At 36.7% G+C, this 27,979-nt stretch overlaps 1 protein-coding gene across 1 annotated transcript in view; it reads left to right on the forward strand.

Annotated features, from left to right (window-relative positions):
- The first annotated feature begins 4,001 nt into the window (after positions 1-4,001).
- ldb3a (LIM domain binding 3a) overlaps positions 4,002-27,979 on the forward strand; it is a 34,668-nt gene continuing 10,690 nt past the window's right edge. The window contains exons 1-9 of the mRNA XM_043255882.1: positions 4,002-4,134; positions 4,358-4,551; positions 14,944-15,095; positions 17,670-17,745; positions 20,680-20,702; positions 22,216-22,419; positions 24,386-24,552; positions 24,657-24,693; positions 25,718-25,811. Of these exons, the coding sequence (XP_043111817.1) occupies positions 4,456-4,551; positions 14,944-15,095; positions 17,670-17,745; positions 20,680-20,702; positions 22,216-22,419; positions 24,386-24,552; positions 24,657-24,693; positions 25,718-25,811 (849 nt within the window). The 5' untranslated portion in view covers positions 4,002-4,134; positions 4,358-4,455. The remainder of the gene's footprint in view (positions 4,135-4,357; positions 4,552-14,943; positions 15,096-17,669; positions 17,746-20,679; positions 20,703-22,215; positions 22,420-24,385; positions 24,553-24,656; positions 24,694-25,717; positions 25,812-27,979) is intronic.

Here is a 27,979-nt window from a genome sequence, read left to right on the forward strand (position 1 = left end):
CGAGCTCTTCTTTAACCATGACTTAATAACATTATTAAACAAAAACAAATAAAAAACATTATTACATAGTAACATTCTGTAAAGAGGTCAAACAAGACACAGACGTAAGTACAATACTGGAAAATTGTATTAAAAAATGATTAATTAATACTTTCATTTACCTTACTTTTAGATTGTTACAAAAATATTTATATTTCAAATAAATGCTGTTTCATATTTGTCAAGGAATCTTGAAAAATATATACTGAAATGAAAACAGGTGTTTTAACTTTTAATGTTTCATGTAATAACATTTTTTTTGTTTTGTTGTACTAGGCATGCGTTTTTTATCAAATAAATGTAGCCGTGAGCATGAGCATAATATGATATATATATATATATATATATATATATATATATATATATATATATATATATATATATATATATATATATATATATATATATATATATATATATATAATAAAGGCTAGAAATAGAAACTGTGATACGTGGTTGAAATACTCTTACACTGAGTCCCTACATTGCAACTATGACGCAGGTCGTCATTTTAAACAATGCACCATGTGCTCTTTTACACAATGCCCTCCTGTGGGCAAGGTGCCATTTGCCAAATCAGCAGTGGCTCTTGAAAAAACAAATATGACATTAAACATTACCGCATGAAATGTTTGCACATCTCCGCACAATATTGGTAAAAATAACAAAAGTGTGCATTTTAGCGCTCTTTTCTCTTTAAGGAAAGGTTTCTCGTGCCTAAAACGTAACATTAATCCATCTAGTGTTACGCATCAACATCAGCATGTCAATGCGGTTCATAAACAATCTGATGGAGGTAATGTATGCTGTGTGTGAGCATTAAAAATATGTTTCCCAACTCTGGCAGTTACTGGCTGATGTGCTCCAGGGAGGCAGGATCTGCATCATAACCTGATGTGGCATGCAAAAGCCCCTCAAGTGTGTCACTAACAGCCGTTATTCATTCACTGTGACTGGCTGTATCCTCCGGGGTCCACTGTTCTCCCCAAAACCTCTAAACTGTGCCACCTGTACATCAGCAGCTATAAATAACATTCATTCATCACGTTCAGGGCGCTTCTCAGCTGGTCAAATGTGTTTGCAGACCAGCTAGACCAGTTTAAAGACCAGCAAACAAGCTTATGCATGTTTAAGATGCGTTTTTTTCTATTTTAAATAGGGCTGAGACATGAGTTTAATGAATTAAACATAGGGCCCTGCAGAACGTCTGATTTCTTTTGAGGCTTTTTCATAGGTCAGATGTTAAATTGACTCATTTTCAAAACAGTTGACAAGGGCAACAGAGGGACGACTGTCTCTTTAATAATTCCTCTCTAATGAAAATCCCTCGCCATCCTTCTCCCCGTCCCGTGTGGGGAAATTACGAATCCTACTATGGGGAAAAAAAGACTTTCATTAATATTTATGAGATCCCACTGCGTTGCTTGGTTACCCCACTAACACGTCGGTCGCAAAAGCTAATTAATATTCATGAGCCAAACGCTCGCCGTATGATGATAAGGCGATTAGCCCGGCGACTGCGTTCCAGCGAATCAGCGAGGCCTACGGGGGAACGCCACATTCCATAATTAATATTCATGAGCTAATCCTTCAGCATAGTACGATTGGTCAATTTGTGTCCCGTGCGCTTACGTACTCAGGGGGTTCCGGGGATCTTGTGAGTGACAGAGCTCGCCTCTGGAGGAAACGGAGCGACTCCAAACTGCAAGGCTCGCGGCTGTCAGTGTAAAGCAACTTTAAGCATGCAATGTAGGTCGAAGCAAAACTTTGAGAAGTTGTTCCTCTTTAACGGTTTGTTGAATGGAAATGGAGGCAACGGGCTTGACACTGTACTCGAGACGCTCAGTGGCTGCAGTCGCGTGAAAACATTTCCGTATGCATCGTCTTTCAGTTACGGCTTCATTCACAGTTTGCCCGTTCTGACGTATTACTATATATGACTTCGGGTATAAACATAGACTGTTCTGCAGTCAGTGGCTGGTCTGTTGTTGTTTTACATTTGTTGTCAGGTGCATGTGTCTGGTTTTGGCTGCTGGCAACACTGCTTGAGTGATGCTCAAGCGCTTTGAAGGGTAGTTTTGCATGGGACATTATTTACATGTTTTCGCGTTTCTGTCAGATCAAAGATGGATCAGTTATATCTGTTCATATTGTAGTAGCTACAGGTAATTGTCCACTGTGCCTGTTAAAAGATGCCAAAGTGTTCTGCTTAATGCTGTGACTGAGGTGGGAGAAATTTGAAAGGGGTTGAATGCTGCCCCCGTCAGCTTTGTGGTGATTTAAAATTTCAGTGAGAGTCAAAATTGTATTGGGGATCCTTGGTGCAAGCAAGTGTTTAAAAAAAGTAATATGTTGTAACAGACAATAAATGCATATGAGGACATTACATAAGGACTGTTGTCTGTGCACACAAATTATCATAAATAAACTAGTGCAATATCCTGTTGCAGTGCATTTGTGTAGATTCATATCACTGGTTCAAATAATATAAAAACTCTCATTTGATCTGCTCTAAGTTCATCAGTATTCAACGATTTAATGCAGTCTATCTAAAAAATTATTATGAACATGAAATTTATGTGATGTGATGCAGAATTTATATATATATATATATATATATATATATATATATATATATACACACACACACACACACCATAAATTTATGTATATACAGTACATACAGATAAATGTATGGTAGGAAAAAACACACAGCACAGTATGAATGGTTAAAAAAAGATAATTTGAATCAGAAAATTATCAGAAAATAAATCAGAAAAACCCAGTGCACTTTTTACAATAATAGCATGTCGTCATTGCCAAGGCTCACAATGACAAGCACTGTATCAATCATCAAAGCAATGTTACAAACGGTCCAGGGCTCTTGTTCTCTGAAACGCTGTCTATGAAGGCCTGATTGTTGAACATTCGTGTACAGTATTACTTCAAATTCTTCCGTTGACAAAGAGCGCTAAACTTAGCTGCAAACTAGAGGTCTCCCAAATTAGGCTGGGGGAACAGGCAGGTCCTCAGTGGTTATCTTTCCTCCGATGTCTCGGCGCGGAGCTTGTGATGTGCTGGTGCACGAGAGGTCCTCTTATCTCGGTTTTCTGAGAGCAATAAGAGCATATCAGGCATTTCTCACTGCCACTCGCTCGTTGTTTAAAGCTGCTCATAAAGAATCTCCAGATACGTCTGAATGCTTGGGATAACATTATCCCATGTAAATGCCATTCAAGGTTGGTTTGCAGTAAAGAATAAAAAGTTACATCCTGCAGTATGATTGCAATGTTTTCAGTGTTGATTCAAAAGTCAATGTAGTCTCTAATGCTCACCAAGGCTGCATTTATTTGATTAAAAATATAATAAAAGCAGTATTGTTGTGAAGCATTTGTATGATTTAAAAACTGATTGACTATATTTTGAATGTCATTTATTGCTATAATGGCAAAGCTACATTCTCAGTGTCTTCAGTGTCACATGATCCACCAGAAAACTTTCGAATATGCTGATTTGCTGATAAAAAATTCTTATTAAGAGTACTGAAATGCTGCTTTTAGTGGATACTATGAAATGTTTATTTTTGTAACATTGTAAATTATTAAGTTTTTATTGAAGTAAAAATGTATCTCATTCCTTTAAATGTTTTCCTGAGCTGGTAGTGTATGTTACAGTTTCAGTGTATATAGAATGATGATAGACATTTCAATCCCAGAATGCATTGTGAATGAATGAGATAAGCTTGTTTGTGTCCGTAGAGGCTGCCAATTAACTCTAACCTTTTGTTGACCTTTTCCAGAATCAGCCAGCTTTCGCTTGCAAGGAGTTAAGCCTAACTCTAACGCTAACCCGAACCAAAACTAGCCCAGGACCCAGATAGATGAGGCACCCTAGAAGAAAGGAGTCTAGAAAAATCTTTTAGCCTAAGAGGGGGCTATATTAGCTCTGTGAATCATGGGAGGCCTGGCATTCTGGGTGTCCCCTTACATGCCATATAAGTACCCTTTCCTCCCCCCTCCCCACAATGCCATAGTGCTATCGCTCTCGGCAGAGGGGCAGCTATTCTTAGGCTGTCTGTCCAGCTCATCTGAACAGGCAAGAATCCTCTTCCTCTGGCTCATAGCTCTTCTCTGTTGCTCCAGTTATTTTGAATTAGTTGCAGTTTGGCTGGGCCTGAATACCTTGTTTTAAGCTGTTACTTTGACCCTTTTGGCCCGCAGGGTTTTTTTTTGTTCGTTTGTTTTTTGTTTTGTTTTTTTATCAGGAGAGCTTTGAGTGTTACTTTCATTTTACACTTTTTTTCCCCTTCTTCTTTCAGAGGCTGTTTGGCACGTGCCCCGCCCCCCTCCAAATCCATTTTCCCCATCCGTTTGGAGAAATTCTGTTGCTTAAACAATACACAGGCTTTTTTGAACAATGAGTTCGTACAACGTTTCACTCACTGGACCTTCGCCTTGGGGCTTCCGGTTGCAAGGAGGCAAGGACTTCAACATGCCCCTCACCGTTTCCAGGGTAAGACCCCCAAATCTTGGCCAAAAACACAGCGATTCATTAGTTCAGCATGAGTTTACTTGCAGCTCAGTGTAGATCTAGTCTAATCGACCTAATAGAAATTTTGTGTAAGTAAGAAGAATCTTAGATGTTTCACTGAAATTTGAATTCAGTTAAACTCAGTTTCCCCAATTCTCTTAACATATGTTCCATCGTTTCACTACAGCGTGACTTGATGGTTTGTAGTTCCTTCATTCATTCATTGCTATCTTGGTACTTGATCCTTTGCTGATCTGTGGCTGATCCAGAGGTGTTTGTTATGTATAGTAATGACGTAATTCATCATATGATGATAATGCTGATAGTGCTTCTTTTATATAATAATAGTGTTTTTTATTATGTCCTTCTTGATGCTGTGCCTTGTAGAAGTGGTTGGTATCTTGGTAAGTTTGTGTAGATATTGTAAAATGTTTTTCTTTTCTAAATTATTCAGTAGTCTTTCTGCAATGCTGCTTTATTGAGGAGTCCTATAAATCTATATGTGCAATGCAGATGTACAGTATTGGTCGTAATGTATGCTGTCAGTTCACTGCACTCGAGTCGATTCATCCTCGTTCTGTTATTCTGGCGTGTGACGTGAAGTAATGATGACTAATGTTTCTCTTGTGAAATTGTAGTTCGAAGGAAGTCAGGATGAATGAGTGCAGATGGGTGTTAATGAGGTCTTTATTGTGAGATAGGAAGGTAAGATATCACAGAAGGAAGAGTTCTCATTGTATTCTAGCTCTGCAATCATAATGAGAACATACCAGAGAACGTTATGTTGTTGGCATGAGTGTGTTTGACTATAAATGTATCTGTTTGTGTGATTGTGTCTTCAAATAAGAGCACAGTCCACATGCACCTATTCTCAGATGTCTAGTGAGGACAGATTCACTGCCCCAATATGTTGCTGGCATTAGAGTGTCTTGAAAAAATAGATCCTCTTGTGTAAAAAAAAAAAGTCAGACAGTGATCGAGCGGTCAAACGGTGGCAATACGTGCCTCAAAGAAATGATGCACTGCCATTTTGTCACCTCTGCCAACAGAGCCTGCGGTCAGGAAGAATGTCTGTCCTGTCACTATCCTAGGTGGTCCATAGTGTTAGTCATTTTATAGTGACGCATACACCCTCAACAGTATCAAAATGCAGATTGGAATCCTCTGGCGCTTTTCTGGGCATTTTTATTCCTGACATTTGACAGCCGTTTGGCCTTACTTTACTGGTTACTAAGAATATCTAAATCAAGAGGTGTGTGGCAGGTCTGTTTGTCTACAGGAAAAGACCAGTAGCACTGGGCCTAGTCAGTCACTGTAGAGTGACAGGTGGTACCCAATACGTTTGTTCTGGCTGCCGCTTGGCTCGACAGGGGGCTTTTCTATAAAAGTACCTCACAGGTGTGCGGGTCTGCTGGAAAGGAGGCAAGAAGTCTTCTGTTATTCTGCATTTGAATCAAGACATAGATTTGCATCTGCTGTGAGTATCACATTAGTAGGTCTGAGGTGGATCCGTGTAACTTAAGAGGATGAATATTATTCACCAGCTCACAGGAGACAGACGGCCTGGGTGCTATTTACTGATCAGCCAGTGAGAATTCCAGTTCAGTGCTGGAGTCTTTGCTCTGAGTGTTAAAACATGCAATAATGAACTGTTCTGAACCTGTTTATGAGCTGCTGAGCTCGAAGAATAATTAGCTGTATATAATATAATATAATGTAATTGGGGAATGCATTAAATTGATTAAAAATGATAATAATGGCTTTTGCGTTGTTAGTAAATCTAGAAAAATAAATAAACGCTGTGCTTTTGAACTTTCTATTCATCCTGAAAAATTGACTTATTAAAAAATATATTATATATTAAAATATATAATTAAAATATTAAAGATTTAATTGATGATTTATATTTATTTTTATTTTTATATATTATATATATTTATTTATATTATATTTATATTTTTTAATTTTATTTATTCATTTGTTTATTTCAGTTATCAAGACTGCTTTTGTTTACATTATGCTCTATTTTCCTCAAATTGTTTTGAGGAATTGTACATATAACAGATGATATTCAAATATATTTCCTAACACTCTTTGACTAATATATTGGCCTTCTGAATTGGGTGAAACATTGTTGGCAGATGCTGTGAGTGCTCCTATTCAGCGCTAGGTGCTGAAATGAGGGTTTCTCTTGGCTGAGAGCAGCTCAGACTGTAACAGATGGCACACAGAAAGCATGAACTTGCAATTCAGTTCAAACTGAAAGCAGCAGATGAGGGATATAAATACCTCTGGGTGGTTTGGGTTAAAAGGAACTTCTAAGGAAAATAATACTTTTATATGGAGAATGCATTAGACAGTAATTAAGTAACATTGACAAATGGCAGATATAGTTTTGTCAGTTTTATCAAATTATTTATTTAACTATTAAATTGAACTAAATCATATCTATGAACTTGCATTTAAACTATGGATGTTTATGCACGTTTTTACTTTATGAAAACTATGCGTAATAATCAACCATATACATTATTCATCAGAAGATCAGATCCAAGCTTGTTTCAGCCATTGTGTTGTCATTAGCATGTATAGAATAGCACAGAAATCATTTAAACTATTGAACTGAGTGGTGATAGGAGTACAGGGGGGTTGGGACCTCCGATGTAAAAGAGGAAAGTTATGGGGTTACCCAGCACTAAATCCCCTTATACTTACACTAATGTTCTGTGACATTTCATTTGACACTGAGGTGTCATTAGAAATGTGTTTGCCTCTGAAAAGATGTTACAGTTAAATGTCACCAGGGATCCAATCTTTAGCATCTGCCAAATAGTTTGTGGCTGTTTCATCCGGTGAAGGGCATTTGCAGTAGCCTAATATTATAAAACTCAGCATAATATTATTGTGGGCTCTCTTTGACGTACCCTGATGCACCAACTGGTGGAATAGTGTTTCACCTTTGTGAAGTGATATTAGGGCGTTCAAATATGGACGTTTCAAATTAAGAGCTACTCTCATTCATATGGTATTCACTGAGCATCCAGTTAAAGCTTGTGAAGATTGAGTTTTACGGTTGGCTTGAATTTGATCTGCATTAATACTATTGGCGTGTTGGATTAATGACACAAATGTAGCTGTCTCTTCACTTGGACCACGTTCAAAGTTGTTGTTTTTTTTTATCAAGTTCTTGAAATAGCACAACACCCCTGGTGAGAGCGTTCCCAACAGTGTTGTTTTTCATTGTGACTTTCCAGTGCTGGACTGCTTGTATGACATCTCTCTACACGCCTATTCTCTAATGAGCTGAGGGAAATTGTTCATTCCAGTCAGTCTTCAGGAAGATTGATGCTGGCAGATGAACACAAACCCACTTGATTTTGAATTTCTCAGTTCCTATTAACCAGTTGGAAGAAAACGGTAGCTTTAGTAGCTAATTCAGTCTTTTTTAGTCGCTTGATTTATATTGATTTATATCTCACCTTTTTCTCAAATATTATATAAAGTATATTTTCACTGGTCGCGTTGTAAACAATTTATATGATTTAACAGTGTTCAAGTAAAATTTTATTTGAAAAAATGGTCAAATAGTTATTGAGCATTCAGTTGTCATAATTGACATTAAAAACATATAATCTTTCAAATAAATGCTGTTCCTTGAAAGAATCCTGACAAAATAAGTTTCCTGGTTTGTGCAAAATTATTAGCACCACATTTATAATAATATAATAAAGAAATCTTTCTTGAACAGAAGATGAGCATATTGATTTTATTTCTATATGCATTAGATAACCTGCTTTAGAATAATTTGGGAAAATAGTTGCATAGTGTGAAAAAAAAAAAGTTTTACGGCAACAAGTGATAGGATGTCTTATTGTTTGTTTGATTACTGTTTTTGCATTATCACACTGGTTACCCTATTGTGTAATGTCTGTGGGTTAAAATATTGCTCCATTAGCTGTACATTAAACATAAAATAATTTCTGATTTTGTGTCATATCGCATTACGTTGAGAGATGACTCCATGCAGTTGTTGTCCACCATACTAACCTTTAAGACAGAAAACAAAAAATGTTTTTCAGAATACGTTGTTGTGTCAATAATGTTATTATATAATGCTAGTTCCAAACCAGCAAGTAGCAAGCACCAGTCGTGGTGTTTGCCGTGAGAGCCTGAAGCTGGTGCTGCTGACAGGCAGAGCTGTTTTTAGATGGCTGCTGAAGGTCAGGTCAATCCTGCTGGGGAAGACTCTTAGAGCTATTATATACCAACATCCAGCAAAATGACATGCTTCCTTCCAAAAGTACAGAATTGTTTGATGTGTTTAAGCAAGGCTTGTTCTCAGAAAATTTGAAAGGTTGGCTGTGATGTGCTGTGATAAACTCTTGGTCTTTTTCACATGTGTTTTATTCATTTGGTGTCAGGGCAGGTTTACTCAGCTCTTATATGAGGGGTGCTACAGCAAGAGAGGATCGGGTCACATTGCATTCATATGGTGTCGGATTCTTTTCGGTCTTGTTAGCATAAATGAACCCATCTGGTTAAGTACTCAGGCCTCAATCATGGGCAAGTCTTCACCATTTCAGATATTTTGACACTATGGCTGTCAATTTAAATCACGTTTGGTACATGCAAAGGTGTCAGATTTGTGAGCTGTCTATTTTTTAAATATTTTTATTCTGTTGAGCTTATGAATGCAATGACCAATCAGAGGTGTTCAAATAAGCCATTGCTGAAATGCTGCTCTTTTGATCGCTTGCTTGCTGAATGAATTCAGAAATCTTTCAGAATTCAGAATTCTACTCTCTGAAAGATTTCTGAAGTCATTCAGCAAGCAAGTGATCAAAACGGCAGCATTTCAGCAATGGCTTATTAACACCTCCGATTGGTCATTGCATTCATAAGCTCAACAGAATTGAAATATAAAAAAAATACATTTGGCTCACAAATCTGAGAGGGTATGACACCTGGGGTAAGCAGATAAACATCAAATAAAATTTTTTGTGTGAACTATCCCTTTTCAAATGTTCTTTAATAATGTAAATGTTCTTAGCTTTTTTTTCTCAACAATGAAAGATTTATAATTATTAAAATGAAATGTTTTTAATAAATTTACATTAAATATAAAGTCAGCCTTATTAAGAATGATTTATGAAATGACACCCATATCTAAAAAGAATTAACTATGCATTTTAAAACACATTATAGTACGGTTCATGGTTCATTTTCCAAAACAAAGCGATCATCCTTATCCCCTTGTTAGTGAGGACTTTGGACTGAACAGAGCACATCACTATTTAGTTATTTGGAATGTACTTGGCAAAGGGAGCAATGTAATTTCCTCATTATCTTCAGCTGGGATGTTCCTGTGGCAACAAAAAGCAGCATGGTGTGTGTCCACAGATTCGTTAAGGGACGGCATAAAAAAAATTAATATATATTTTATATTTTAATGACACGCACATGTTTTGCTCACTCAAGTCTCCACTAACAAGGGGATAAGGATGATCACTTTTTGGAAAATGACCATAAACCATACGATACACAATACACATATTGTTACACTCCTAGTAGTTAATATATTGCACTATTAGGCAAATGTGCTCATGGCCCATTATAATTCAACTGACATTGGATCTATAAAGGTGCAAAATGCATTTAATTACACACATTTGAGAATCAAGATATATTTAACAACATGGGAATATTTCAAACAAAAAGAACAAAGAACATAAGCCTGTATCAGTTATACAGAGTTGTCGTGGATGCTGTGTGTCATGTGACAAGGAAATGTTACTAGTTTGTTACCAAAGTAAGACCAGAAATGCTTATTAAGACTTTATATAGGTGGCATTTTGATTTAATGCCAGCTTTATTTTATTTTTCCTGTCTAGCCGTCAAATGTCTCTCTCTAGATTTCTCTGTGGCCTACTTTCCCCCCATGATTTACTTGACCCACAGAACAGCTCCTTTGTGCTGCTGTGAGTGAGCAGGAGATTTGAGCTGGCATATCAGCCACTCATTCATCCAGGCATCAATTGGAATGAACTAGAATGGAGAGTTAATGCATGTTTTGTGTGCCAGACCTAGTAATCCTCCCTTCAGTCTCTCCAAGCCTTTGTTTTCCCATGCTGCTTTCCTTTTGACGTTAGTTTTGCTAACCCGGCACAATGCAACAGTTTCAGTGCATTTACTAAAACAAGTAAAAATGAGTTTTGCAAAAGTCTTTCTTCTCTACCATTAAAAGGATAGTTCACCACAAAAATTAATATTCTGTCATTAATTACTCACCGTCACGCCTTTTCAAACCCGTAAGACCTTCGTTCTAAAATATTTGTAAGATATTTTTTGATGAAATTGGAGAGCTATCTGACCCTCCACAGACAACTGAATACAACTGAAATATTTTAGTATAACAATGCATGCATGCGCGTTTCCCCCCAAACGTGAACGGCACTGATTACGTCAAATATGTTCTTGAGTGATCTGCAGAATGGCGGAAGACGTAACTCAGGGGAGAAGAATGCTTGAGTAAATATGTTATTTTTGTTTTGACATTTTTTTTCTCATAACATCACAAAGCTAAAGCATTACATTTGCTTAATGTCACATGGACTGTTTTAGCATTATGTTTCTGGACCTGGGAACATATCAGTTGTATTGGAGGGTATCTTAATTTGTGTAGATGAACGAACGGGTTTGGAATGACATGAGGTGAGTAATTAATGACAGAATTTTAATTTTGGGGTGAATTAACCCTTTAAGGGTTTTTTTTGCTATGTGTCCTATAAATAATGAAGCCTTAGAGGGCAGAATCACCCCCGAAATGAAATTTTCGACATTACTTCCACTATCGTTCCAAACCCATATAACTTTAATTTTGGATGAAGTAATCCTTTTAATTTGTAGCACAGGTCATTTTATGGGGATGTTGCCCCCAGCACATACACATTACTATCACAGTGGCCTTTCTGAAGGTGGCAGAACACTCCCCCTGCAAGATGTGGCAATTAGACTTGACATTTATAGAGGAGGAAGACTCTTAAAACAACCCCTGCACACTAGTGGGTAACACCCATTCACACAGACACAATTAGAGCAGCTGTCAAGCAGAAAAAGACTGCAATTGCTACCCACTGTGGGTATATATATATATATATATATATATATATATATATATATATATATATATATATATATATAGACCATAGGAAGAGGAAGTCATTCATAATCCTTCCAATCTCAAAAAGGTTGGATATTAGATATAGGTTTTTGGGTTAAACCTAGTGACTTATACAGGCTTGTACCTCAATAAGCATATGAGACAGACTTCAGTTATTTGTGAGTTTGTGCCAGAGGATGGGAGTTCTCCAGTTGGGGAGTGTAGTTATATTGGGTTCATAAACATGGTCAGTGAACTTAAGCTGGTTAATTAATTTGAGAAAATGATTACGAAAAACTGTGCTAGGGCAGTATGCAAGAAGGGCAAGTTACAATCTGTCATATTTGCTCATGAGTATGTGTGAAGTGCCTGGATATATAGACCATCCAGGTGTCGGATTGCATTGATCATGTTAAGCTCATCCACAGTGTGGACGTGACCACAGTAGTGGAAACACAGCTGTCGCATACCGATACATTTTTAAAGATATTACACACAGTAGCCACACGCTGCAAGCTTTTCCTAACAACTGCACTGATTTATGAGATATTGTGGACTGAATTATCAAGATGACATTGAATCATGCAGGCTTTTTCTTGTTTTTTTTTAATCTTTGCGCAAAAATGTGCAATGGGCAAACATGATCATGCTCTTACTGGGAGCTGAAAGCATAATTAAATTAACCAAAATATTTCATAAGCAAACACTTAAGGCCTGCAATTAAAGTGTTTGCCTAACAATTATCAGCTTTACACTAGTAACCAGATATTCTTGATGCGTGATAGTTTTAATCTTTCTATTATACTAATTACTAATGTATCCCTATATTTTTAATTGTCTCGTCATTGATGTACCACGAGGAAGTATCAGATGAGAATAACAGCTGCATCACAATTACTGTCTTTATAGTGATTTTGTGATGCCGAAATATGATCATTTCAATAGAAATTCACACCTTCTGTAATTTCGCAATAAGATAAATTTGGATAGTGATATTCACTGCAGTGACCAAAAGAAAGCTAACTGGTTTGAAAGTGACTTCTGTGCTTTCTACAGTACATCGCTATTAATAATAAACAATGGAGTTTTTTTGTTAACGTGAAAGGTCCTTAAGAAACAAAATAATTCATCCATTTGTACATCCCTCAGATGTCAAGTGGAGTTTAAATGTCACTTCAGAAAAAAATGTATCTTTTATAATTAAGTTGCATAATTTTTGTGGTTGTTTGTTTAAACTCTTTGGGGGTAATCGCTAAATTTGGACATGCATAAATGTGGATAGTCTTTTTGTCCCAGGTAATAGACTAAATTTGGCCATATAAATGTGAATATGTTACACCAATCAACTGTGTAATAGGATTTATAAGTGCCTGTAGTTATAAGGAGTCATTTTGTTTTAACAGTATTTTTCGTTCCATCGTATGCTACATAGTGTGTGATGATGTTTTTGGCCAGCTCTGCTGCTCCTTTCCATCTGTCATTTTGGTATTCCTGCTGGACCATTTGCTGGTTTGTCAAAGGCTCAGTCTAGGTACCACAGGCTTTCAAAGCGTCCCAGTAGTTAGTGAGAATCAAATAGCAGGAACTGATCAATGTCTGACACTGATTTAAATAACTGAAAACCAACAAACAATTATTATTAAAGGTAGATTCAATTCGGAATTTCTAAAGATCTGGACACAAATATTGCAGGTATGAGACCAAAGGTGACCCATGAACCGATAAAACTAGTTGATTTGATTTGTTTTATTAGTGTTGTGGTTTAGAGTGAAGCACTTTAGAGAGGATGGTCTACTTCTCAGGCTCTTGAAATAGGCTTTGCCGTCTTGGCACTTCTGTGTCTAAATCCTTGGCTCAGATGTGTTCATTTATTCAATAAATATTCAAGACAGATAAAAAATACAGTCATTTCTTCTGTTCTTCTCAATGGGAGTTTTAGTCACCCAGGAAGCAAATCATATCACAGTGTCAAAACTTCATAATCGAGCCAGGGGAGATTAGAGAGAAACATGCTCACAGCTTCATTCAGTTTGCATTCACACTGTTTTTTTTTTGTAAATGAGACAATCCTCAGACTTCTACACTGCTGGCTCTCAGAAGTGCACAGTCAAACATTAAAGAGATGCTTCTGGCTCAAAACACAGCTGAAGCCTCACCAGATTTAGAAGAAAAGAAACAGACTCTAAATCTTGATAGCCTAGTTTTTTGATACAGAGATGACACAGTGCCACCCATGTGCAGTCTGAAAAGTTTTTTAAAAGTTGTATGCATAGATGCATATCTATTAAATTTATTAAAATCAACAGTTTTCAGTTACCAGTTTTTGTAGATTGTTTTTCATCGATAAAACAATCTGTGAGGGTTTTGATATCCTTATATAAATGAGGTCAAATTACCCCGCAAACATTTACAAACTTTAAGAATTTCATTACACCGCATCTGACTTATTATTATTATTATTATTATTATTATTATTATTATTATTATTATATTCTGCATTTAAACATTTCTTATTGTTATCAATGTTTAAAGTAGTTCATATTTTTGTGAAATAATTTTTTTCAGGATTCTTTTATGAACAGCATTTATTTGAAATATAAATGTTTTGTATTTACTGTTACTTTTGATGAATTTAGTCCATCTCTTTTAAGAATAAGCAAAATAAAATCTTTTAAAATTAGTATATATAACAAATGTAAAATGTATGTAATTTCTATGAAACCTCTAAAGATGTACATAAATTCCACAAAGCCTACTTAAAACATGTGAAACATGAACCAGACATGTTTTTGCTTCATTTATATTATAGACTTTGTGTGCATTATTTCAGACTTAGGGTCTGCAGACTAAGAACATGACTTTATTCTGCAAATACAGTATTATTTTTAGCAAGAGGAACACATTATCTGTTCAAGCACTAAGCATGCAGCATGCCAAATGTGTGCTTAAGATCTCTTTGTGCACCCAGCTGTCATGGATTCAGGATCCGTGTGTGTTTTTATCCTCCACTGATTTTATTGAGAGGGTATCAAGCAAGCACCTAGATGACAGAGCCTTCTCTTTTGTTCAGCTTTATTCATACATCCAACATACGTTATCAACGTCACGGGGAGGCAGACAAATAAAGATCAAAATATTACCTTGTCTGAGTATTGTGTTTGCAGAAGTGTTGACCTGTCAATATTTCATTTAAAAGCTTGTTTGGTTTGTGGCAGATTACACCAGGGAGCAAAGCAGCCTCCAGCAACCTGATCCAGGGTGACATTATTGTGGCCATTGATGGGGTCAGCACAGAGGGGATGACACACCTGGAGGCCCAAAACAAGATCAAGTCTGCCAACTTCAATTTGGCCCTTACCATGCAAAGGTACAGTGTATTGTTAGTGATTTGGAGCACTGTGTGTGTGTAAAACTGTTCAAAACAAGATGCTCACCAAGACTGCATTTTATATGTGTATATATATATATATATATATATATATATATATATATATATATATATATATATATATATATATATATATATATATATATATATATATATATATATAATTCCTGTGCTGTGATAGCAAAAAAATTACCTTTAGAAATCAGTCTAATCCTAACATTTAAACTTCAAGAATGAGTCTTATTTCTTTGATGCATTTATGTATTATAGCGCAGGAGTGGCATTGCTTGGATATCCAGTATTGTGTATGACGCATGTAGAGTCTATATAAGCGTGAGAGAAGCCTCTTGGATAGATAGATAGAGTTTATTCTGTTCTGGTGAAGATAATAAAATGATCTGCCATGTTTACACTGTGATTCAAACTGATATTTAATCCATCTTGGCGACCGTAAGTTTGTAACAATCTGTATTTACACTGAAAGCTCTGGCGCAGCCTTTCTCATGCTCTTGTCAATTGTCAATTCTGTAGCTACAAACAAATTATTAATTGAATGAATAATAGTGGATTATACAGATGATAGTGGGTCTTATGCGTTACTGTGATGAATATGCTATTGTTGGCTCATTCACTGCAGTGTAATAAAAGCAGGCCTCGTCCGTTCTGTGTAGTCAATCATGGGATTAATTTTTATGAAGCGTAAACACGCTGCAGCTTTAGTATATCATAAACATATGTGACTGAGATTTTGTTTGAGATCAGACACGGCCAGTGAACGGTCATGTCATTTTATTGCTTTCATGTATGATATAAAGAGCACTGTGAGACTTCTGATAACTCACATCAAACAGACTGCTGATTCATTTTCAACATTGCTAGACAAGCATCTCCAAAAGTTTTTCAAAACAGACAATGAATGTCATGCACTCAGAAGATGTAGCTAGAATCATTCTTCACATCCTCTGGCGAGTGTCCATTCATCCATCAGCAACATCATACACCAGTTAACTTGATAAGCTTTTTTCCAGCCTTGTGCTCCAACTCAAGGCTGCGCGGGACTGACACAACATAGCTTTAAACAAGGTTACGTTCACACTGCAGTTGATCTGCATACTTCATCTGCAACTTTCTTATTCATATATGGAAATGATTTTTGAACTTTTTAGTTAGATCAGAATCCATGCAACTTTCAACATTCACTAACTAGCTCAGTATTCACAGAAAATGTTAAATTATGGTATTATTATTTATTTTACAGTACTGTATATTGTTGTATTCTATATACACTGTTCTCAATCAAATAAATGCAGCCTTGAAATGTAAAGCAAAAAACCTACCCAAACTTCACAACAGAAGTGTGTGTATTTATGCCAAATAATGATTTACACTTCAAAAATGTTAATTATAATACTAATGCAGTGTTTTGAGATTGGAAGACTGAATGAAATTCTAATGTAACAAAATATTACACTTACATAACAAATATGTTGATGGTGTTATGATGTACATGACAGGCTAGAGTGTGTTACGTTTAGACGATTGTTTAGACAGTGTCTGGTACGTGCCACAATTAAAAGATCATGCTTAATCACAGCTTAATATGATTTGAGCAGAAAAATATTATAATTGAGAGACAAGTTTGTGGGTAAAGTGATGAACTAATCAAAATAGTGAAGGGAAAGATATCTGACATTTATTCCATGCACTAAATTTAAATAAATTAACAATACTCTAGATGAAGCTGCAAATGGAGTGGCATACCAAATGCAAATGGAGTTAGTATATCTCCCTCATGACATCCATGAGATTGTATAACATCCTTGATCTCTCCAGCCCAGGTTGCAGTTAGATGTCTTACTTCTTAAGTCAGGTTTACCGTTCGTTCAATTTATCATAAGCAAAACACCAAAAAAGGCATGTTCACCTTTGTTTCCCCTCTTTGAGCATACCTGCAGGGATTACTCCGGCTGGACCATCCTTGCTTTGCTTTAACACTTTTAATAGATCCCAGAGTTCCCTCTGTGAGAGCTGTTGTTAGAAAGAGGACATGTAGGGTGGGATAAACTTTAGCACTTGTCAAGATGCACTATCTTCTTTTTAAAAACGTATCTTTTGTCTCTACTGTGTTCCAAGGACATCTCTTTTATCAATTGTTCTTTGTGCTTCTCTTTTTGCACAAATTTTCAAACAACGTTCACTATAAAGTATTTTCCTTTTGTTTGCAAGGCAAGTAATGTTTTTAATTTTGTCTTCTGAAAAGGTTCAATTTGGCACAAAGGCATTTTTTATAATAGCCGATAGGAACGAAAACCGCTTCTGGTGTGGATGGGAGTGATTATGTTGTTACTGTGACAGTATTCAATCTCAAAGAAAAGTCAAGAGGCCTGAACGCTGAAAATATTTGCCAGAATTCTGTACATGTCTGCATTATTTATCTAGAACGGTGTGTGAAATGTTTATAGTTCACCTCTGGACATTGCAGTTTTTTATCATAAAAGATGTGATCCAGACAGTCTGTCATTTTCTTTAAATGCTCAATATATTTTATCACAGGTCAAAGCGACCCACTCCAGTTCCCATGACAACACCAAGGATTGACTCCCCTATGCCTGTGATCCCTCATCAGAAGGTCTGTCAGACGCCACTCATCTGCATATAGTATATTCACATAAGTCAAGCAGTGGTTATACATTCCACTTACCGGTAATTGTTCATAAAAGGTAAACTTTAGAGCCTTAACCTTAGCGCAAGTCCTCAGTTAAAAGAGTCTTATGATGCCCCCTGCTGGCTTTCACTTTGCACTCTGTAGCAAAAAGTTAGCTAAACATTGTTTATATAATGCTCTTCACAATTAGTTTAAATCAGACAAAAGGAAAGGACATATAGCCTGTTTCATGTGAAACCTGATTAGAACTTACTTTACTGTTCAAAAGTTTAGGGTCTTTTTTTTTTATAGAAAGTAATACTTGTTCAGATGCAGAATGCAGAAGACATTTGTAATACTTGACAATTAATCAGTTTCCACAAAAAAAATTATGCTACTGTTTTCAACACCGATAATAGTAAGAAATTTGTCTTTAGCAGCAAATATAAGAATGGTTGTGCAATCATGATTGCCATCACAGGTATAAATTACTTTTAAATATATATTTAACAAAAACATGTACTTGTAATAATATTTACTGTTCTTACTGTATTTTGTTTAGATAAGTGCTGTGTAGTTGAGCAGAAGAGACTTTTCAGTGTTTATATACATGATGACAGATCTTTTTGAATGGTAGTGTTCAAACTATCAACTAAAGAATAGTTATTTCTTCACAACATTAGCCATTTCCCACCTTTGTGTGGCTATAAATCTATATTAGTCTACCTTCTTTGTTTAAAATGCCATTCTTACACTTTAGTATAATGAATACAAAATTGTGGCTGTTATAAAAATCAAACAATTCAAGATTGTAAACTATAGTAATATTTTCATTTCATTTTGTGGTAAAATTGCTTTCAGTGAAATGTCGAGTCATCAATTTCTAATTATATTTTTGCAGTTTACATAATTTATTGTCATTCTAAGCTTTCCTCTGACCGGGTCCTTCTGTTCTTTCTTTCTCAACACTGTCTACACACATGCACGCTCCCCTTTAAGGATCAGCCTGTGCAAATGAATGGAGCTCTCTCGGCTTCTGCTGAGACAAACTCCAGCTACTCAAGCAAGCACATTAACCAGTCCTATAGCACTGTGGTGAGCAGTAGCGGAGAAACATCTATGCCTGCTCAAAGGCATTTAGCTGCTCCGAGGGACAAATCCTCCTCTGGGCAAAAAAACCAGCAGTATAACTCCCCAATCGGTCTGTACTCTGCAGAGACATTACAAGAGATGGCCATGCTGCAGGAGAGGGTTAAGAGCTCGGGGTCAGGCATGCCTAGTGGGTATGTAATCACAGAACGACTGAGATCTGATGCTAGCAGCCAGGTGTTCTTTTTGAAATATATCGTGTAATGATAAATTAACAGTGTCGGATTTCTAAAAGTTTTTGGAATAAGTGGGCCAGTTATAGTTCGGCTCCACCTGGTTGCTAACATTGCTCTTGACAGAAGAATGACAGCGGCCATGCAACATTCAGAAAAGAGAGGTTACATCTGTTACGTTGACCTTGTTCCCCACTGGCATTAGCAGGCTAGAGGAGGATCTAGTTAAAGCTTCAAGCCTCTGAAGGAATGTGCAAGACAAATTTGAGCTCCTTCAGGTATAGTGATCATGTTATACCAGATAATGCATCCACCAGAAAAAATCACTGTCAAAACGGAAAATGCACCTTTGTTTAAAATGCTGGGGTCAGTCAGATATTTTTTCTTTTGTAAGACATTAATACATAGTAATTAAATTTAGCAATGATGCATTAAAAAGTGACAGTAAACACTTTTAGTGTAGAGTAATAAATAAAATAAAATTAAAAAAATGCTTTTTTTTTTTTTTTACTTTCTATTAATGTAAGAATCCCAAAATTATATGTTTCATGGTTTTCGCAAATATATTAAAAAGTTTTTATTGATAATAGTAAGACGCTGATAATCAAAATCAAGAGTTTAGATAAAAAACTTTGAAATTTCCTTCTAAAATGAACATTTTTATGAGGCTGCTATGTTATTCATTACAATTGAACCTAATTAAATAACTGAGCATAAACACGGAGACCTGAGAAAATTGCTTCTTTTAGAAGAAAATTTTAGTTGGCTCCTCACATATTTCTTGAGCACCAAAACATCCTATTAGTGATTTCTGAAGGATCATGTGACCCTAAAGATTAAAAGCAGTATATCATTTTCCAAGTTTGACAGATTGAGTTTTGCATTGTAACCTCAAAGCAATGCACTTTGGCAGCACTGTGGTGGATTAGGTAAATGGATGACAATGTCCTGTACCCCTCTCCGTTTACTCTCTTCCTCATATGCGGTGAAAAGGGTCTTAGCGTGCGCCTCAGCACAGAGGAAATCTCAGGCCGTCGAGTGATACGGATAGAGACGGGTGTGAGAGCACCTGTCGCCGCTCTCCCTATAAAAGGTCATGGAATTTCAGGGTTCAGTTTCCTAACTACACCGATACACCCCCCTCACTCCCTCCCGTCACATCTCTGCAGGGAGACACTCTGAAAACGTATTTCTCCTTTGTCACTTGTGGTCAGCGACACGTCTGTTGCGTTCGGTTATTTATTTATTTGCCTCTTTGAAAGACGACTTGCTACTCTCTACATGTCAGTCATGCCAAACAGACGCACACAAACACATTGGCAATCAAACACGCTAACATTTTCCCTTTTCCTAGTGAAGTGTGTAATTTCTGTACCTCAAACAGAATTAGTCTATTTGAGCAGCCCAGTTTGGGTCAACTAGTGGCTTGAGTTTAGCGCAGGACATCCTGTGGAAAACAGGAAGCATTTGAGCGGGCGTTATTTTTGCAATTCTGAAATTACACACTGCACCTCGAAAATCTTTCACTGGCACAAACCTTCCATGTTAAGTTTGCTAACCAATGCCCTTGTTTCTGTTTCCTTTCGCCCCTTTGTAGGTTATTACCAACACTCCTGCCAAGTTAGTAACAGCCTCCTGGCATAATGCTATAGTGCTCTGTGTGGTATACATGCATGGAATTGTTTGGATCTGCCTTTGTGGTATAAAGTGTGGTTAGTGAGATTTATCATCCTGTGCAATCTTAGCTTGCTTTAATGATGTACTAATGCTTAACATAAAGCTATACTACAACACAGAGAAGCATATCTGAATCTTTGGAATATGTATTTATGAGAATCCCAGTTGGAGTGTTTTAGGAGACTAGAGGTTTGCGTGCTGAACTCATGCTGAGAATGTATTTGTCATCATTTTATCGGTCTGAGTTAGGCACTTCTTGGTTAGTATACTCACAATGTTGGGAATGGTTGGGAATCAAGAATTGTTACCGCATTTACTATATATGACAACCCAAGATTATTAGTTGTGATCTGAGTTATGTATTTCTGATGAAACACTACTACGGGCCAAATGAATTTGTATAATTTAATAGACAAAACCAGAATATAACAAGTAACAGTCATTATTCAAATGTGGTATTAATAATTATAGTTTATTCAGGAAGATATTAGATAATTATTTAACTCTCAGATGGTAATGTTAAATAGTATTTTATCTCTTTTATTTTCAGATTATTCTCAAGACAGTAACAATAGTAATGTCTAGGAATTATTCGGTGTAATTATTCTTAAATAGCTGTTTTACTTCTGAAGCTGAAGTTCTGTGAAGGTGCTTTTTGCCATTAGAATCGAATCATTCCGATATACCATGAATGCACCTTTATTTACAACTGAATTGTATTGTTTTTTTGTTTTATCGTAATTAAATTATGATTAAATGAATTCTCTTAATGGTTTTTGCACATGCATGCTTTACTGTTCTCAACATTTTTTTCCAAGAATGGTTCTACATTGATTAATTATTAAAAACATCTTCATCATAGTATTTATTTATTTTTTAAATATTTATTCTTTGAAAGTAGAGTAAAGAATCATAAACATAGCCGTTAAGGAACTGGTATGTTTCAGGGGAATTAGAATCTGATTTAGTATATTTAGTTGTCCTGCTTGCTGTAGTTATGCAAGTAAATGAATGTGATGTGTGCAGTAGTACGTTTTTGCTGTGTGAAGTGTGTTTTTGATGTGTTGTTTCTGCCTTGAAAATTAGGCCGAGCCTTTTATGTATTTATTTACATATTTAATTATGATCGTACTATGGTTTTGTTTCACCTGCAACACCTACTATCATGAATTTCCATGCTGGTCCAGGCTGATATAAGCATGCTGTTCTCTGGCAGAACTGGTTGACCAGCATGGTTTTCTGGTGGTTAATCTAATCAAGAAGCTTTGTTGAAATACCAGCATGCTGAATAAAACACAACGTATGCTGGGATTATCAACTGGGTTCTTACCTTTCCCTCCCAAATCACTGTCCACATAACCTTCATCTCACTCTCTCTGTCTAACCTCCATTTTTATCTCTTTTCTCTCTCTTTTACCCATACTCATCCCTTATCACCACTCCCTCAATCGCACAGCACTGAGTACCTGCCCAGCTTCAACCCAATAGCTCTGAAGGACACTGCACTCTCCACCAACAAGCCCATTGAGGTGAAGGGGCCTGGAGGCAAGGCCACCATCATCCATGCACAGTACAACACCCCTATCAGCATGTACTCCCAGGATGCTATTATGGATGCCATTGCTGGCCAGTCCCAGGCCAGGGGTAGCGAGCTGTCTGGGTAAGACCTGTCGCACCTAACTGTGTCTTCTCCCTTCTTCTATGTCCTGCATGACACACGTTTGTCATAGTGCCTGTCAAAGCCACGCTTGTCTGGGCTAGCGCTATCTGCTAATGCTCAAGAGGCTAAAGACTTCCCAAGGATGTCTGATCATAGTCTTGATATAGTCTTACTTTTCCTCCATTTCACAGCATTGATCCGAGTAATGTAATTCGCAGGATATGTTGCCATGAGAAAGCAGATGAAAGGTTTTCAAAGTCTTAAATGTTAGCATTTAAAGTCTTAAAAGTTCAGTTTCTGTAGAACCAGTTGGATTTTTGTGTGCTTTTCAAATGGGAATGCTGATGGGAACGATCAGTAGCACAAGTTAGGGATCATGGTTTATGGATAAACTACCCTTCAAAGGTTTGGGGTCAATATATTTTAAAGAAATGTGTGAATATATATAGTAAAACTATTTATACTGTTACAAATGATTGGTGTTTCTCTTTTGAACTCTGTTCATCAAAGAATCCTAAATATAAGGCAGCACAACTGTTTTCAGTATTGATGATAATAAGAAATGTTTCTTGAGGATCATCAAATTAAAAACTTCTGAATAGTCATATAGTAATGGCTGGTAAAAATTGAGTTTTGCCGCTACAAGGATTTGACATTTATTACAATATTTAAAATTTTTATAATATTCTACAATATTGCAATTTTACATTTACTGTATTTTTTTATTTATAATTCGCAACCTTGGTAAGCATAAGAGACTTTTTTTAAAAACATAAAGTTTGACTGACTCCAGATTTCTGAATGGCATTGTGCGTTTTAACGGTCTGACTTGGTCATCTGTACTATATACTATATACCTGTATATCCATGTGTTTTAGCAGTGATCTGCATATTTTGTATGTTTGTTGGTGCCAGTATTCTGATGTCCTATGGTTTGAAATCATGAAAATGAGAGCTCAGGCTTTCGGTCTTGTGTCAGAAGCCATTCTCTAATGCATAACATCAGAGCTTCATCTAATTTTCCCTCTCTCACTCCGTTCCCAACCATCCATCACTTCATCTATCCATCACACTGTACATCACGTACCCTGTCCCCACCCTACCTGTGTCCAATCTCAATGGCCCTGCCTGGCAGCAATGAAACTGACTCTCCGCTATCGTAAGTAGCCTGATCCATCTGTTTGATATGAGCAGTCTCTTTTCGTCTCTTCCCTTCCACATGGCATGCCTGATCACCACATTATGCATTTCTCTCTCATCTCTTCCTCTAACCTCCGTTTGACTGATCTTGAGCATCTGGAGTTCTGAAATGCAACTGGTTTTCATGAACCGAGATTGTCTGGTGACTTTTGCCTATTTAGCCAAATGCAACAATGACATCACAAATTACTCGTCTTTTCACTCCTCTCAGACGGCACCATAAATGTCCTTTTAAAATTCTGGTCTGAAACCCTTAATATTGCTGCTAGGTGACTAAGTGTGTTTGGTGGAAGCGTGTTTAAAAGCTGAGGTTTACAGAAGGAGGGTCCGCTAATGTGGAAACAGAAAATCAGTCAGCGATTGAGTTTTAGATGTCAACAAACTAATTTCTGAATGCTCTGCTCTGTCATTCTTCTGGGTAAGAAATACAATGTGTCTACGATATGTTGTCAAACTGCATTTAGTAGTGATAAGCAAGCTTCTGGCCACAATGCCCATGCTTTTCTGTTTTATAGCACTTATATGAAATATGCTGCATAATACTCATTGATTTATATAAAATCAGTGTTAACAAACATACTTTTGCCTATACACTGTAAATTAGTGATAATGGCAGTAAATTAAAATGGATACATTTTCACCAAAGTCCATTATCTGGAATTTTAAATTAAGAAAACGAAAAATGCTTTTGATGTCAGTAAACATTCCGGTCATGCTGATAGGAAAGTGTGTGTTTTCACGCGACCGGCTCTTTCTGTGGTTGCAGTAATCTGCCAGTTAAAGACCGTGTTATAGACAGTGCTTCCCCAGTGTATCAGGCCGTCATCCCCAGTGAAACCAATGAAATGGGGCCGGCTGATTGGGCCAAAAGAGCCGCCCAGCTGCAGTCCAAGTCCTTCCGTGTCCTCGCCCACATTACTGGAACTGAATACAGTAAGTCGTGTTTTTGTTGATTTGCTTTTTGTTTTGAGCGTTGTTTTGTTTATAGTGTAGAGTCTGACATGTTCTCTCTTTGTCTTTTCTCTTCTTCTCTGCAGTGCAAGACCCTGATGAGGAAGCTCTGAGAAAGTCAAGGTAGGCATCTAGTAGCAGGATCTGGTGGCCACATACTTGACCTGTGCTGAAATCCAGCCCTCTGCCTCTTAAAAGTTGAAAGGCTGATCGACCCACAGACCCCCATAATCAGACACCGCTCTCTGTGCTGAACTTGATCCACACTCATTAGATGCATCAGTCTACAGCTTGGATGTATTCAGTGTAGTCTGCATCAGGGGTGTAGTACAGAGAATTCGTTGGGTTTTTTTTGTTAAAGAAATTGTTATTCGGTTAAGTTGGATACTGAAATACCAAAATATTTACTTGAAATATGAAAATATTTATACTTAATTGAAAGTACCAGGGGTTTCACATTTAACTGTGCTTAATTGTAAAATGAAGTAAATGTTTAGAATTAGACATTGCATTACAAAATGCCTGCTAACCTTGTCTTTGTAAACCTAGATCCATTTTTTCGTATTGAATGTGTAAAATAACATAACATAAAAACCTGGTTATTTGACGGGAAGGGTTTTGACATTATTATCCATAAAACCCAGAAAAGCAAACATATAGGAATTACATATTGCAAAACATCAAAAAATAAGCCACTCCAAAAGAGCAACAAACCTTTTTACTTAACTAGAGCAGCAACATAGAGGCATTAATCAATACAATAGTAAAAGATCTACTCTAATTTTTTATAAAGAGCAAATTATATAATTTTCCTAAAATTCTGAAATTACTACTTATTAACGTTATTACTGCATTAGTAATGATTACGGTTACTCAAATGCTGTGCTTTACACCCCTTCAAGCTTTATATTTTATAAATCACCTAACTGACACAATACATGAAGAATGTGACCTCTGGCATTTAGTCGATTGTGAAACATTTAGTGGGTGCTTGAACACTTTACCTCAGGGCAGACATAAATATTTGTATACATTCACACAGCTTGGGCAGGGGAGTGAATGCCATATTCCCTAACCCATTTCTCCAACCTCTCTTCTCTCTTTTTTCCCCTTCCCCTTTTGTCTTATATATGTGTTGATGTTACAGGGAAAGGTTTGAATCTGAAGCCAAAGGCCCTCGTTTTGCTAAACTGAAAAACTGGCACCATGGCCTGTCGGCACAAATACTTAATGTGCCTCAGTAAAGCACCCCAAGATAGAGAGAGCTAGACAGGTGGCATAGACAGACTGCAGTACCGCTGTAACAGGAAAGTCAAAGCATGTGAGAGGAAAGCAGAAAGAATGAAGATGAATGTCAGTTATGTTGTTTGGCTAGTTGTTCACTCTGTAGTATAGACTTTGGAATTGTTCATGAGAGTGTCGCCACCATTTAAATTCTCTCTCCCGTGTTGGATTGTGTGTTTACATATTGATGGTTGTTGAGAACATCACTGCATCTGTGCGCAGATCTTTCAAATCCATCAAATAAAAGAAATGTGATGAAATACTCACGTGGAAAGGCTTTGTGGCACTGGGATTTATTTGTTCGTGAAAGCCTGCATGGGTTCAAAAGATTTATGTTTGCAGAGAGGAAATTAACTTGGTATTAGATAGCGTTCTTTAAAAATGTCTTAATATTAATGTATATAACCTGTAACCTGATAACCTTTTTTTTTTTTTTTTTTTTTTTAAATCACAAGGCTGGAAGAAATCATTCCCATTTTAGTCTTAACCATAAATTCACAAATAGACCACTCTGTTTTTTTTAGATTAGATCAGTGCTTTTTAATAAGAGGGCCAAGGTCTTGGCAATATGCCCAGGGGCACAGTGTTGCTTAAAATGATTTATTATTTTAAAATAAAGTTTAGCAATTGAAGCATTCAATTTATTGTGATATATATAAATCTATATACATCTATAACCCCTCAGTAACAACTTTTTGAACGCACTTAATCTTCTAGAATCACAAAATTATTAAACAAGTCATTATTGATATTTTAAAACATTTGTTTTGAAAATATATATCTTGTCATAATTATGGCAGAAATCCCAGAGGAAATATCTCTATTGCATGGAAGAGTCAATAAAACTGGGAACCACTGAATTAGATCATTTGTTATTTTACGTTTTTCTATGTAGATCTTACAGTCTAACCATTTGACACCGTGACAGAATTTCATCGATTACTCAAGGGAAAGTTAGTTCAAAAGGTTAGCAAATGCTGAAATCGCTTGCACACGCAGTCAGTTTTATTCCAGGAGTCATTTCTTATCTGTTGAAAAGCTAAATCCTGACAGACAGTAAAAGATTTTGCTTTAGACCAAACTTCAAATCACCAACACTATTATCCCTTTGAAGATTTTTTTTCATTGAACTTGTCAGACATTTCTTACTTAAGCCTTTAGTTATAAATTAGACTGCCTAGGGTTTCGTGAGATAGGGATGTTGATCTGTCAGTCAGTTGTCTAACTATCACAGAGCTTTGCATACGACACTGATCTAGGATGAGACGGCGAAAGGGCAGACAGATCACTATTTTAGAGCCTAATGGTTTTACTTTGAGAGTGTAAAGTTTATTTGTGTAGAAAGACTAATAGCCTTCAGCTAGATGAGTGGTGGCTGAAGGGACAAGCTTTCTGTCCAGAGGATGAGCGAAGGCGTGTGAATCCGTCAGAACTTCAAGCGTTTGAGCAAGATGGAAGTCAATGTCTGTGAGTAGAGAGAGTCAATCCTCCAGGTAATTCTGCCTGTCTGGTTTCACATAGGGAAATGGTGTTAGCTCTGCTTTGGGCTGGTTTGCGCTAGATTTTTATTAATAGTATAGAATTGTGCCTCTGCTAACCGTGTCCTTCTCTCATACAATCTCACTACTGGTTTACTTCACTTGTGAGCCTCCCACTTGCATGCAGTGCATGCTGGGAAGACTGTGTGACTGCACTGGAGTGCTTGTGGCCCTGGGTGGCTGGCCCCTCCCTCACTCTTCATCCTTGTTATATTTGTTCAGATCTCTGCCTTCATGTCCATATGAACACGTCATGCTAGGTTGACATTACGTTGCATCGATCAGCTCTTTTCTTCATTATGCTGTTATTTTCGTAATGTTTTCAGTCTACAATTTTTCATCACACTTTTCACTTGACTGAAACAAAACAATAATTTCATTGCACATCACTGCAGTGCTGTTTCCTGCTGTCCGTTAAGTTGTATGTTTGTTTTGCTCATTTCCCCAAGAATTTTGTTTTCAGTAGGTTTTATTAAATTGGCACTTTATTAACATTGCTTTTTTCTTCTTTTTTTTTGTTCTAACTGCAGTCTTTTTAATTTAAAACAGTGTTATGGCGGTGTTATTATATAACGATTTTATTTTAG

Source organism: Puntigrus tetrazona, chromosome 13, assembly GCF_018831695.1.
Source record: "Puntigrus tetrazona isolate hp1 chromosome 13, ASM1883169v1, whole genome shotgun sequence".
Classification (NCBI taxonomy): domain Eukaryota; kingdom Metazoa; phylum Chordata; class Actinopteri; order Cypriniformes; family Cyprinidae; genus Puntigrus; species Puntigrus tetrazona.